Source organism: Cyprinus carpio, chromosome B7, assembly GCF_018340385.1.
Source record: "Cyprinus carpio isolate SPL01 chromosome B7, ASM1834038v1, whole genome shotgun sequence".
Taxonomy (NCBI): Eukaryota; Metazoa; Chordata; class Actinopteri; order Cypriniformes; family Cyprinidae; genus Cyprinus; species Cyprinus carpio.
Window position 1 is genome coordinate 22,946,889 of NC_056603.1, and position 14,715 is coordinate 22,961,603.

The 14,715-nt window shown below is 38.2% G+C and overlaps 1 protein-coding gene across 12 annotated transcripts in view; it reads left to right on the top strand.

Moving 5' to 3' along the window:
* The window catches only part of LOC109088546 (diacylglycerol kinase zeta-like), an 83,378-nt gene that overhangs the window by 50,925 nt on the left and 17,738 nt on the right, over nucleotides 1–14,715 (top strand). For 11 of the 12 annotated variants that reach the window (XM_042727984.1, XM_042727985.1, XM_042727986.1 and 8 more), the window contains 6 exons: nucleotides 1,726–1,805; nucleotides 3,396–3,440; nucleotides 4,346–4,415; nucleotides 8,805–8,845; nucleotides 8,964–9,160; nucleotides 13,863–13,964. In XM_042727984.1, the coding sequence (XP_042583918.1) occupies nucleotides 1,726–1,805; nucleotides 3,396–3,440; nucleotides 4,346–4,415; nucleotides 8,805–8,845; nucleotides 8,964–9,160; nucleotides 13,863–13,964 (535 nt within the window). The remainder of the gene's footprint in view (nucleotides 1–1,725; nucleotides 1,806–3,395; nucleotides 3,441–4,345; nucleotides 4,416–8,804; nucleotides 8,846–8,963; nucleotides 9,161–13,862; nucleotides 13,965–14,715) is intronic. The other variant, XM_042727979.1, reaches the window with a different exon arrangement.

Here is a 14,715-nt window from a genome sequence, read left to right on the forward strand (position 1 = left end):
TAGCCCCACAGGGAACACTCAACACCTAACCACTCTCAAGATGTAGTAAGATACTGTGCAGAACTTAAATAAACAATGTCAAGATATATAGCCCATTATAAATGTAAACATAGATTTAATATGGTGTTCATTGTGTGTTATAAATAATCATAAACTTAAAAGTTTTATAATGTATTATAATTGTTATGATTATTTATAATATGATATAACATATTATAAGGTTTTTTGTAATGCATTATAATGCCTTAAGAATACCATTATAATGTATTATAAATATGGGCTTCATAGAAAGTGTTACCTAAATCTCTTTGTCTAAGTATAGATGACACAGTGCGTAATCAGATAATTGAAGTATTAAATACTCATTGCATGTCACTTCTGTTTTTCAGAAGCGCACTATGCTGAGACAAATTGTGGTGTGATTAACTTGTATACATGCTGCACGAAGCTGAGCTACAATCACATTATCTAGGCCAGTTAGTCAGACTGCCATGATGTTCATTTAACATCATAAAAAGACAAATTACTGCTTTAGTTTGACTGAAATGAAACTTTTTAGGTGCATGTCAACTGCGAGATAGCGATTAGCTCTTTGCTGTTCATACAGCTGTTCTGTACTCTCTCTTTTGTGATACAAAAATATACCACACACCCCTGTGTCTCATCTGCTTTCTGCTGTCAGTACCTCTTCACTCTTCAGAAGAGCCTTGACAATACCACCAACTGAACAGAAAGAGAGAGAGAGAGAGCGCAGAGCAAACCTGAATTGAATTTGGGAACGACTGTTCAGATGTTGCTTAGCAACTCAACCTTCCTCAATGGAAGAGACCTCTCCCATCTCTCGCTACTCTCTCTCTCTCTCTCTGCTCGTTTCTTCCCGCTTCCCCTGTCGCTTTCTGTCTGTCTCACTCTCTCACTTCCCACTTTGTCAGAGAAACTTGCCATCCTCTTGAGAATGCTCATTTAATTTAGAAATATTACCCTGCCTCTCTGAAGTGTGTGAGGCTCAGCTCAGGGTAGGGCATGACTACTGCTCCTCCAGCTTTCAGATGTACACTACTGGATCATCATAACGCTCAGGGTGGATGAGTGTATCACCCTACAGTTAAGATCTCAGTGTGGGATCTATGCTTTTCACCCTTTTACTCTAAAGTGACTTGGACTTGAGAATATCCATATGCATGAGAGGACACATGTACCCTCAGCAACCACTGCGGAAACATCATATTTCATCTTATTCTCTCACTGACAGCACATGTAAGAGCAGGCCTACAGCCATGTGTCTCTAAAATGCCTGCAGTGGTTTAGACTCTAGTGCAGATAAAATTGCCACATCCTCCCCATCACGTCCTATTACTGTCTGACCTTGTTTCATGAAGAATCTGTGGATTAGTTTGAATGAGTTTGATTGGGTCTGAGCCAGTGCGTGTTGTATACAACTGCCATAAATCATAATCATCAACTCCTGACAAAGATAAAGGTGAATTAGCTTATACCTTACATTATTAAAAATAGCATTTCTTTCTTTCTTTCTTTCTTTCTTTTGCTCTCTTCTTTTATTTTTACTCTTTCTCCCACTGCTGATCAGTATCTCCTGAGAGGAAAGAATGTGGGCCAAGTTTTTCACAACACACAGCAGACTGTTACTGTGAGAGTGATAGAAAGATTCTGTTTCTTCTCCTCATCCCTCGTTCTAACTTCTCTTTTCGTCTTTCCTTTTTGCAGCAATTCCACTGGGTCTCATCGTTGTCCCGGGAGACAGTGATTTGGAAACCTGCCGAGCTCACATCGAGAGACTACAGGAGGTAAAAAAGGAAAGGGTGGGGTTAACAGATGGAGTGGGGTAAAAGTGAGAAATGAAGAGGACAGGAAAAGAGAGGAGGAGAGAGGTGTTAGAGTTTGATTAATGATGGGAATAGTCGGTCAGAGTCAGAATATAATGAGGGAGAAGTTATACTGCACTACAGTACAGAGCAGTGGTGCTCAACTGAGTTGTGCTTTAGGACCCAGATTGTACATTTAGTGGCAACACAACACAGTATCAGAATTATTTATTATACAGTAGCAAAGATCTGCAACACCCTTATGAACAACCATTAATGAAATAGGTATTATGAAATCAATTAACAAATTCATTTCAAATTTATTCACCGTCATGTTGTTCCAAACCTGTATGACTTTCTTCTGTGGAACACAATAGAAGATGTTTTGAAAAAAATTGTCAACCAAGCAGTTTTGGTGAACATTGCCATTTTATGGACGAAAAAAAAGGCATTTCTGAACATATCCTCTCATATATTCCACAGAGGAAAGAAAGTCATACAAGTTGATAAATGATTACAGAATTTTCATTTTCGGTTAATTATCCCTTTAAATTATACATATATTGTTTATTCATCTATGTTAACTAATTAAGTTTTTATATTGTTCGTTGTTTGTACATGATGCCTATAGCATTAACCAGTGTTAACAAATTGAACCTTATTGTAAAACGTTGCCCAAAAATCAAACATTTTAATATGTGGTTAATGCAGCAACATGTATAATTATTAAAATGACAAATGAAATAAGAAAACTGACTTTTGAATTCCGACGATTCTGTGTTTTCTAGACAACCATTAACATACAAAACAAATTGGGATTTGTGCAAACAATGTTTGTCCTTTTGCAAATGAACCCATATTCAGCCTTATGTAATAATGTATTTTGAATCCATGCCAGCATCCGCCTCATGCAGCTTGTTTCTGTGAAGTGACAAATGAAATACTGTAGTTTAATCAGACACACAGTCTTTGACATCAGCAACTAAAAATAATGCAGTGTTTTTCCTTTTTTACAAAGAAGAAGATTTAATTTACTGTTGTGACTATGCTCATTTTTTGGTTAGCTGAACATTACAAATGCACTTACCATTGTTTTTTACACTGCTGTTGTGAGCCACCAGTTGTTGAGAGCCTCTGGTATAGATTATCTTATTCATTCATGGCATCTCATTCTGGCCTTGTTTAAGTTCATACATTCCTATTACGTTACAGTTGTTATACAAATATAACTTCCCAATTAGGTGAAAAACAAACCAGTAAGAGCCTTTGTGTAGAGGTATATGTACAGTAAATGATGGTTTAATGGTTCACACACACACACTCACACACTGTGCAGCAGGTCGTAACGAAACACCCTTGGCAGTAAGGTTGTGTGAGTGTCTGAGGCAGAATTAAGTGTCCTTCAAAAAGAAATGTAGTCTCAAAGTTACATGCTTACATTCATTCACGTGCTGTAGGGTCTTCTCCAAGAAACACTGTTGTCTGTCTGCCCTGATCTGTATGTATCTGAACTGACGGGCTGTTCTGAAGGGCTTTGTGTCTATGTATCTAATGTAATGGGGTCTCCTGCAGGACTTTGTGTCGTGTCACCCATCTTTGCAGCGGCTGGTGCTCCAGGTGGGTGAGACACCTGCGAGAGATGAGAGAAGCACTTTCAGGAACAAGTCTGGAAATACAGCCTGGACAATGAATCGAGAAAACCAAACAGAGTGCTGTTTGTACAATCAGATTTTGATAGACATGTCTCCACAAACCCAACCTAGATAAACTTCAGCTGCACATTTGTGTACTATAAAAGTATGTTCAGAGGCAGACATGTTTACCGTGAGAGTGCATAAACCCCCTAGAGATAAAATAAGCATGAGAGTTTGTTTTCACATAGAGCTTAACATGATCCCTAAAGCAGAGTATTCTGAAATTCATCCTAAATCTCTCCCACATCTTTCTCTGTAAGATTAGAGCACTCTAGCGCCTCCTAGACACTAGTCTGTTTGCAGACGTGAAGAGAACCCTTGTTAGTACAGCATTCCCTCTTGACAAATGTTATAGGTGAAACTTCAAATAAGCAGACATTACAGTAAGCACTTACTAAGTTAAATTCACTCGTTCAGAACTTCGTGCCCTGAATATTTCCCCTGGGTCCTAAGTGCTCCTCTGTGCTTTGTTTGGATGGATGCCTTGGATCACGTTTAGCCTCTGTAGAGAATGGCAGCTTTCTTTATAGTGATGGTGCATGCAGGTGTTGTGTTTATTGTGTGCTGTGAGTGTAGTCTTTGAAGTGTGTATTTGACTCTGTTGCATGACTTATGTAGATCTTCAATTGGCAGTTTGGTGCTTTAGGGAAAGAATTTATGTGACAGAAAATAATGACAGGTCTGTGTGTGTGATGATAAATAGTAAACTTATGCACTGTTCATATACTGATCATTTGCTTCAGCAAAAACTGACACTAATCAGAATTCTGTCAACCTTTCTTCTCTTCCCATCTCATACCCTATATTTTCTTCTCCTTTCATTCACAGGAAGGTGACGGGACCAAACCAAAGGCTTTGTCCTCTCAGAGGCTGTCGCCAAAATGGTGCTTTCTGGACTGTGAGTATTCTTTTCATAGTAGTTTGGATGTTAGAATTCAGAGTTAGATCTGGGGTACTGAACAGCAAGTGTGCCATGGTGGCCCTCAAGGATGTGGGCTGGAGTTGTGTTTATCAGTGCACAAAGCTGTAGGTGTTTGCAGTGAATAAAATGGCAAAGATTAAAGGTCAGAGATTCAAAACTGTGAGTCAGACCCACAAAATATTCTCTTATCAGTGCCAGAATCAAAGCTAGGAAAAGAGAAAGAGTCATGAATCTCCATACTAAAGAACAGAATCTACTCTGGCATTTCAGTGCTAATAAGGAGTGCCAAGATGATTACTGTCAGTGGGAGAGTATTACAGCCACAGGGAAAGATTATATTTTTTAAAATATGTTTAATACATTTTTTAAATAAATTCAAATAGAAAACAGTTATTTGTCACAATATCATAATTCACAATATTACTTTTTTTTACTGTATTTTTGATCAAATGAATGCAACCTTGGTGACTTCTTTCAGAAACAGTAAGTCAAACTGACCTCAAACTTAACGGTAGTGTATGTATTTATTTAAACAGTGCTTTATTATTTGTTTGTACACTCTATCCTACAAACCCAGTATTGGCACTATGCATACCTTTTACCTTTATGTGAACAGCTTTCCAGTTTTTTTCAGTAATCTCCTTTTTAAACAGTGTGAAGAAAAGTGGAGAATCGGGCTGCATAAGTCTTGGAAAGGATGCAACGATGCGTTCACAACCTACAGTAGTAATATCAATGCATACGTAAATATTATCATATAATGGCAACTAATTTAAAAAGACTGATAAGGGGGAAAGTAATTTGTGCTTAATGGAGTCAAAGCTTTTAGATGACATTCTTCAGATGTAAACATTCCCTAATGCACTGAACTTTCAAGCAGCAAAGGCATTATGTATTCTAGAAGGAATAAATAAAAATAAATAGCTTTTTGCATTCAGGTGTCCAGGGCTGTGCAGAGACCTTTGGAGGGGCAGGTGCTCAAAGTATAAAAGGGGCACATGGAACATGGCTTTTAATAGGGCTGTGCTCCTTGCTGATACATGTATCGAAGCGGATGCTTCTGTATTGATACAGCAGCAAATGCCGTGACGCAGTTTTGAAAAAGAAACACAGAACAGAAAAGACCATTTTAAGTTTAAAAGTTAAATATTTTTTTATTTGCACCTCTTAATTACTCTGGATTTAGAAACTGAATTATATTATTGATATTATTATTATTATTATTATTATTATTATTGTTATCATTGAGTTCACAGGGTATGGTGGTTTTGCTGTTGTAAACTCTACTGTTGTTGTTGTTGTAGAAAAAAATATTGTCTTATTTAAAATAGAATTGTATTCTAATCCTGTTCTAAATTTATTCACTTTTGGAATGATAATGATCATAAAAACAGGATTGATAATAATTATAATTCGGAGGATGAGAAAATCAGTATAAGCCTGTTTTACCAGTGTTATGATAATTATTTTAATGCACTCTACATTTTTTTAATAAATACTGTAATAATAATAATAGTTCAAAGTATGAATAGTTTTTAGTCAGATAACATAAAAATGACAAAAGACCCCTCGACGCCCTTTAAACTTTTCCCAGTCAAACATCAAAAACAAAAGAGAACAGGCACCTTTGTTTTTATTGCAATATGGAAAAAATATCATATCACGGTTTCTTTTAGAAATATCATGATTCACGGTTTTATCACGATTCTTTGTCATGTTGATTTTAATATTTTGCAAGTGTCTGAGCTTTACAGCCAAACTAATTTCCCTATTATAAAGACAAAGCCTTTCAAGGTAACAAAAGAAAAAAGAAAAAAAAAGAATGGCAAATATTTAGGCCAAAGAGGGCGAAGATTAAAATCTTTGTTCTTATTTTTTAATAACAAAGATAAAAGAATGACAGAGATACACATTATAACTACACATAATATACAAATAAAACTAAAAGTGCTTTATTTTTAGGTACAATAGGTGTATTTAGCAGGAGCATTCAAGAAATTGAATGAACAAATATAAAAATAAAACTCTATATAAACTGATTCCTAAATTTCTTCAGTCAAGTGCAGCGAGTGACTTTTCTCTTTATTTTGTTGTTTTATTAACGTTAAAGGAATAGTTCACACAAAAATGAAAATTTTGTCGGCTGTCTGTCAATTCTGTCATAGAGTTTCTTTCTTCTTCTGAACATCACTTGACCAACTAATACTAGCACTTACCTTTTCTTTTCTTTTCTTTTCTTTTCTATTCTATTCTAAAAGTATGTTTCATTCATACTCGAAGCCGGAGGGCGCTCTTGCGCAGAAAGTCCAAAACCACTCATAGAATTAATAACTTAATATAGAATTAATATTAGAATTAATATATAATAAAATATATTTCCAGCCTTATTCTGTGATAAAAATGGGAAAAAGGTGTTCGTAGTAGCCTTTATAAACCAATCATAAAATTGTCATTAGGAAAATATTGAACAAAAATTTTATAGCCCCCTACAGCTAACTTTACTTCCACAGACTACACACAGCAATATAAACAACAACTGTGCATGCTTTCTTCATGTCGTTCTTGTAAAATAATAATAATTTAATAATAGTAAGCAAGCACATAGCTCCACTGAGGACTCACTTACTGGCAGCCATGGACGTTATTTAAGGAATCCTGGTAGCGAGGTAAATAACTAAAGGTGTCTGAACATGAGGGATCGTCACAGATGAGATCATCAGGTGAAAGGTCATCATGTGGATCATTTTATTTATTAGTCATTAATTTTACTAATGCTTAGATTGGGCAGGCCTTTACAAAAGGGTGTTTAATTACAAATAAATAAATAAATAAATTGCCTTCACAAAAGGGCACTTTGGGCATCAAGGGGGAAAAGGGGCAGGTGCTCAAGCACCTATTGCACCCCCTCTGCATGTGCCTGCAGGTGTCACTTTTGTTTAGAGGTGCATCGAAGCACTGATGCGAGTTGTGTTAGAAGGGCCATCAGGCTTTCCTTTGACAGCATCTCAAGATGTGGAGAGTCAGTCATCATTATACACAAATCCTCTGTGACAGCTGAGTCACATTCACATAGGTCCTAAACTGCTACACATCAAACCAGTGAAATAGTACATCACATTCCCCTGTTCAATATTTGCATCTTTCCACCCTTTTTTCATCCTTTCATTCCTTTCTCTCCTTCCTCTCTTCCCACCGGCCCGGAGGAAAATTCATCTCCTCATTTTAAGACTAAAAAGCTTCCGAGGGCTTTATTACCAGAGCAGAGAACTGCAGGATGAGTCAGAACTTTTCAGAGTGATTGTGGCAGCACTTCTGATCTCAGCTCAGTGTTATGAAGTTGTTGTCAAGTAATTACCAGTGCAAGCAGGGGCAAAGTCTGATCCGAGGCCAGTGTTACAGTTTTCCTGGATCATCGCAGATGGTTCTTTCTCCAGAGCAGCTTTCACCAGAGTGTGAGGAATCATGTGCATTCATTACTTTTACTGCAAATGTGTTATTTACAGGTATGAGGACAAGCTTGTGGGGGTTTATGTGTGCATTTTCAGCATGTGCATTCTCTTTGGGAGTAATTTGCTTCGATGAGATGTGAGATCCACAGCAATCTCTCTTTTCCAGCTCATTAAAAACAAAGATTTTTGGGTCGTTTTGACCCAGCTGGGTTAGGATAAATATTGGACCCAAGCTATTGCTTAAAAATCACTATACTGCTGAAAATAAATTACTATACTCCCAAAATGAGTTGGGAGAGAATGACTACAGTTACAACACAGATTGTAATTATCAATGGGTAAAATATTATTGCAAGAATACAGAAATAGACAAAAATGTAGGCAAAAGTGAAAACAATGTGTACAGATTGAAAAAAAGTGCAGAAAAGAATGGCAACTCAACAGTTATGCTTCTTATGCAGTTGAATGATATTCCTTTTTAAATGTTATTTAAACATTGTTGAATAAATGTTGATTATTATGCTTGGATTAGTTTTCTTCTATTTTCCACACGTTTGACTGCAAGCATGGATAGATGTGGCATTGGCATTCAGAGAAATGTTGGAACTTGCGTGACATGCAAGATCTCTTTCACATCTGGAGCACTGTTGGGTTTCTGATTATGAGCAATTATTAACCCAAACTGGGTCAAATCAAGCCAGCTTCCTTACGCAATAGTCTCAATCAAGTGTTTGATTTGAAAAAATAACCCAGGGCTTTATAGAGTGTCGATGTTGAAACAGTACTGTTGTGTAATTGGAGACATGAAAATTAGAACAAGACAGATTCTGTCATCTCTTCTGCTTGAGCTTGCTCTTGAATGTCTGGTGCCTAATCACAAGCCTGATTTCTCTTTTTTTATGTTTTGTGTTTGCAGCTACAACGGCTGATCGATTCTACAGGATTGATCGAGCTCAAGTGAGTCCTCTGTATAATACCTCTTTAGAGTAATTCAAACTATAATTGAGCAATCCACAAACAAAAGTATCCACAAACAAACCATTCACATTTGTCTGGTGTCTGTGTCATCCCTCAGGAGCATCTTAACTACGTGACTGAAATTTCTCAGGATGAGCTGTTCGTTTTGGACCCAGAGCTGGTTGTCACAGAGACGGTCAGCACATCGCCAGGCATGCCAGACCTGGTGGACTCCTCTAGTGATGCCCCTTCTGATCCACGTAAATTTGCCTTCCCATCATCCTCTTCTTCTCCACCAAACTCACCCGGACCCAGGTGAGATACAAGGGCAAACATAAAGGGAACCATTTAAATGTAACCAGCACCACACTGCCAGCTAATCTTTGCCTTTCTTGACAATATAACAATGTTTTGATGAATGAGTAATTTTATGCACACTTTCATAAAAGAGACATTTTCATTATCCGTGGCAGCTAATAACTGGTAATAACTGATGGCTATTAGCTGACAGCAGCATCTGCTCTGTAATATCAGCCAACAGGGAGCAGAAGAGCATCGATCTGGTTCTAATGCACTGAACATCCACATTTAAAATTTTACATCCACCTAGGGTGCCTTATAGTTGTTACTTTTAAGATGGATTTTATATAAACGTACACTTGTGTGTAGGCAGGTTCATACATGAATGTCTATGCATCTTTGCATGTGCAAATGAGAATGTGATTGTGATATTGTGTGTATATCAGAATAATTGTGTGGTTCAGAGTGAATAAAACAGTGTGTTTCCTGCAGCACAGAGCTTGAGCCGATCCTCTATTTATAGCTGCCTGAAAAAGTCATAGAGCACCGCAGCCCCTGCTAATCTCTTGTGTGTGTGTGTGTGTGTGTGTGTGTGTTTGGAGGGGTAATAGAGCTCAAGACATAAAGAGAATACAGACAGTAAATTAGCTTTTTCTGTCTTTGTGAATGTTTCAGGTTTAATTATTAAATTATTGAATGAAATCAGTTGAAATTGTATCAAAATATTTAGCTTAAGCTTCATCATCACACATCCTAAATGTAAAAGGTCTGCCAGAGGTGTGTATTTGTTTATTTTCTATTATGTTATTTAACCTCAAATGAATGCTTTGCTGAAAAGAGCAGCATTAATTTATGTTGTTGGTTCAGGCTGGTTAATGCCAGTTATTGCTGATTATATGCTGGTAAAGGTTGTCAGCCAGCATGGTCATTCTGGTTAAGCTGATTGACCATGGAAATCTTATTGATTAAGCTAATTAAGAAACCTGGTGAGGACACCTGCATGTTAGCATCCTATGATGGTGTCCAGCATCCAAAACACCACATACTCTACTGTTCAAAAGTGTGAGGTCATTTAATATTTTTAATAAAAAAAAAAATAAAAAAAAAACATTTTAAATTCAGTTGCTCAATGTGACAGGAAAGACATTTACAATAAATGCCAAAAAAAAATTATATTCTTTAAAATTCAAAAATAACTTAATAAAATTTAAAAAAATCACAGTTTCTATGAAAAGGTTTTCAACATTGATAATAATCAGAAATGTTTCTTGAGCACCAAATCAGCATATTAGAATAATTTCTGAAGGATCTGTGACACTGAAGACTGGAGTAGTGGCTGTGAAAATTCACCTTGGACATAACAGGAATAAATTGCATATATTAAAACAACCGTTCATATATCATGTTGGTCAGGAAGAGGCTAATAGGGAACTGATTGATCGGAATGATTGAATAGTTAGCTCTCTGATGTTTGTGTCTTTTCCATTGTCCTCCCAGCTGTGTGAAGCAGTGTAATATGTCTGGTTGAAACGCAGACAAGCCGCTGCACTGGGCATAGCTCTCCTGATTATGTCACGATTGTATAACCCATCCGATAGGAGCTTTTGTTTATGGCTCCCAATGGAAAACATTGAGTGGTCCATCAGAGCACTGCTGCTGTCATGTGTGTTGTGATTGTGAGATAACAGTCAGCCTTTTGTCTTTAGGGGCTGTGGGTACTTGAGATGTACTGATATATCCTTTATCTTTCTGTATTTGAACTTCAGAATGTCTTTCTCTCACATCGTACTTACACTCTACAGTTTCACTGTAAATGTGTCATTTGTCAGCCTTAATGATTCAAATTCTACCTTTTCTCGCTTGGGTTCACTCTAAGCCACTTGGGTTTTCCACATCACAGCTGAAGTTCCCTCTGAGGGATCTTCAAACTGCGTCCTCTAGGGGTCGCTATGGGGAATGCCTTCAGCGTCACTGGTGTCTGAAGCATACGTCTAAACATGACAATAACATTGGCTGGCGACAGCCTGTGATGTCATCACCCGGGGCGACCACAGTATTAAAGGGCACCGGGAGAAGACGTCATCCTCTTCTTCGTCTTGAGGACTGTTTTGTTTATAGCTTGCATTTCTGATAAGAACGATTATCCTTCTTTATCATGGCGAGCACTAGTAAGTTGTTGAATAAGTGTGTGGATCCGTGTCCTCGTTATTTGACACCACATGATCTTTGCATCTTTTGTTTTGGTGAAAAGCACACGTGTGATGTCCTCGCGGGGGCAGATTGCACGCACTGTGAGCTTTTTTTCTATAAAATAGCTCCGCTTTCGTTTGTCTCTCTTTTCGAGGAAAGAATGACAGCCATCAGCTCCCCGTGGGTCAGGACACTCCATTGCTGTGGCACGGAGGAAGATGATTTTGTGGGGATCGCAGATGGACCTGGCTGATGAGTTAAAAAAGGATCTTTCCCTTTTCGCGCTCATCAGTCACGGATGAGAGTGAGCTGCTGGATGACGATGCTATCTCTCTTACATTGTCTGATCCAGCGGCTAGTGCTCTGCTAGCTCAAAACCAGGAGGAGCAGATGACAGATGAGGACGAAGAAGTTGAGACTGAGTCCTCCCAATCCTCCTGCCCCGTGTATGATGAGCTGCTTGAGGTTATGGATCGCGCTGAGGCTTGACTTGCCATGGAAACGGGCCAAGAAAGTGTCACCTCGAGGCCGCCTCGATGAGCCTTTCCTCTCTAGCCATAGCCCTCCAGCTCAGGTGAGCCTTTCATTTTTTCCAATCTCAATGTGGAGATCGAGAAGGCTTGGAAACATCCATAGATTCCAGCATACTAGTTATGCCAACATTTAGGGGATGCATGAGAATGGTTATAAGAAGATGCCCCTGTTGAAGAAACGCTGGCCTGCTATCACTCTTTAGGGGAGACATCTTCTCTTAAGGCTCCCTCTCTGCCATCCAAAACCCTTCAGGATACATCTCTTTTGAATGGCAGGGCATATGCAGCAGCAGGACAGGCTGTAGCCTCATTACACACCATGGTGGTGTTTCAGGTTTATCAGGCTGATCTACTGAGAGACCTGGATAAAGGTCAGGGTCTTTCTCCTGATGAGTTGGCTGAGTTGTGTAGCACCACAGATCTTGCTCTCTGTGCCACTAAGCAGATCCGTGCCACTAAGCACATTGGCAAAACCATGGTGGCCATGGTGGTTACAGAGAGACATCTGTGTGTGAATCTGGTGGATATCGGGTCGAATAGAGCTTTTCGGCACTTCCGTCGAGATGGTGGTCGAGAAGTTTAAGGAGGCCAAGACACACTCGGAGGCCTTTAAATCCTTCATTCCACAAAGGTCCATGAAGATCCCATTTCTGATGTCCCATTTGCAATCTGTCTACTTCCCGAACATGGCTGTGCTCCCCTCACTGCGGGAGGGTCCCCTCAAGCTCGCGGATGCTGGGCATACAAAGCTACAAAATGTCAGCATTTTGTTTGGTTTCTGGTTGTTTTTATGCGTATATATATGTCTGTGTTCTTTTTCTTGTAAAAACAGCAGCATAAAAGATTTCAGATGTCATTATATGGCCATTCCATTTGCTTTTTGTTGCAATAGGCAAGATATTTTCTTCCTTGTCGATACTTAAATATAGTTTCTGCAGTCCTAATGACATGTTTGCGAAACAGCAAGAGTCTTTCAGAGTTTCAGAGAACTTTGGCTCACTTTCTGCTCATCCTTTTTTCCTTCCATTTTTGTTTTTCTTTAATTTGGTTATTTCGCATTGCATTTATGCATTTCATCTTTTTCCTGTATGCATTTAATCAGTGGTACTTTTTGTTTTGGATGGGATTTCTTGGCAACTTCTCTGCTCCTGATTTGTTGTTAGTCGCAGAGACTCAATCAGTCACACAGGCGTACGGCTGCTGATGCGTTTGGCAGGCATTATTACATCGCTTAACTCCCTTGGGCATGAAATAACGATCTCTCACCACGGCAACATTGAACATGCTTTTGTTCAATTCAGAATCACACAGAATCGCTCATGAAAGGAATTTTAAATTAATAAAAAGATGTAATTAGCCTTTGTGGTGTTCTCTTTGTGGTGTTAAGTGCTGAGTTTGCCAGGGTGAGCTGTGGGTGAACAAAGTGACAGGAAGCATTGTCTTTTAGAGTCTCTAGAAATGTTGTCTCTCTCTCTCTCTCTCTCTCTCTCTCTCACTCTCTCTTGTCTTCGTAATGTTTTTCCACTGGCTATGCTTTTCCACCAAATGAGATCAGACTGCCACAGGGTGATACATGCACTAGTGGAGATCAAAGGATAGTGTCTCCATCTTTCTCTCTCTCTGTCTCCACCTTCATCTGTTCCTTTCCCTTTCTCTCACACACTATTATTATATACTATAAACAGAAACAATATACATCTAAACATTTTTTTTTTACTGCATATGTTTTAGGTTATTCCTCATCTATTAGAGGTGTTTTTTTATTAACCAGACTATAATTGTGGGTCTTTGCATGTTACTTTTTTATATCACAAAGACTTCCAACATTAAAGAACAAGTGCACACAACATTATGATTTGTTAGCAGCTGGACTGTGGGTACATCACAGCATTTGTTTTTTGTTGGCTGCAGATATAATGACTGGCCTGCTGTTTCAGTACCAAATATTCCTCTTGATAATGTCTCTGTGTGTTTCTCTCTCATTGTTTCTTCAGGGTTGCAGAGCTTCAAAGAAAGCGTGTTTCCAGTGACAGTTCTGTGGCAGAAGCTCTTGCACACAGTGATTCGCTCAGATCAGCCAAACCAGCTCTCAGCAGGTAAGAACTACACAGAGTATTTATGATCCTCTAGAACACATCTCTGAAACTCCAGCCACGTGGATCAAGCCTGCTGCCATACCAAAATAGTTTTTCTTTTTTTTTCAGGCTGAATGTTCTTGCATGTTCTTTCTGATCTATGTCTGTATGGCCCTAAGCAGAATATTGAGTTCTGTGCTGGTATGAGAGATGCTGATCTGTGAATGTTGAGTAGTTCAGTGAGAGAACCCTTACTAGCAAATCTTTGCAATAGCAAAAAAGAACTAACTCCTTTTGCATATCTATTTTTGTGATGTTTTATTGGTAATGTGTACAGTGTGTACATCAAGTACACTTGATGGGCAACAACACAAAAAATGAGTGTATACAGTTTCTGTTGTAGCTCGTCCAGTCAGAGTCAGTACTAATACCTTTTTGCTGCATTTATTTTTGAGTTTTTTGTTTTTAGCTAAAAATGCTAGATTTTTTATTTATAGTTAATAATTATTATTATAATTTAATAATAATGAATAATCATATATTTTATTCTGCATTCTGAATAAATAGAGAAAATCAAATGAGATGAGATTCCCTTTTAATTGTAAAGTATTGCATTGATTCCCCTCTGTATGTGTAAAAGATGTGTAAGTGTGCTCGTCTGTGTGCTTGAATCTGTGTTGGTTCATTTGCAACTTCAACTCTGGCCACCAGGCATTTATTTTTTGTGAAAAGTATGACATCTCATTTACCGTGCAGAAATGCATTTTCCTTG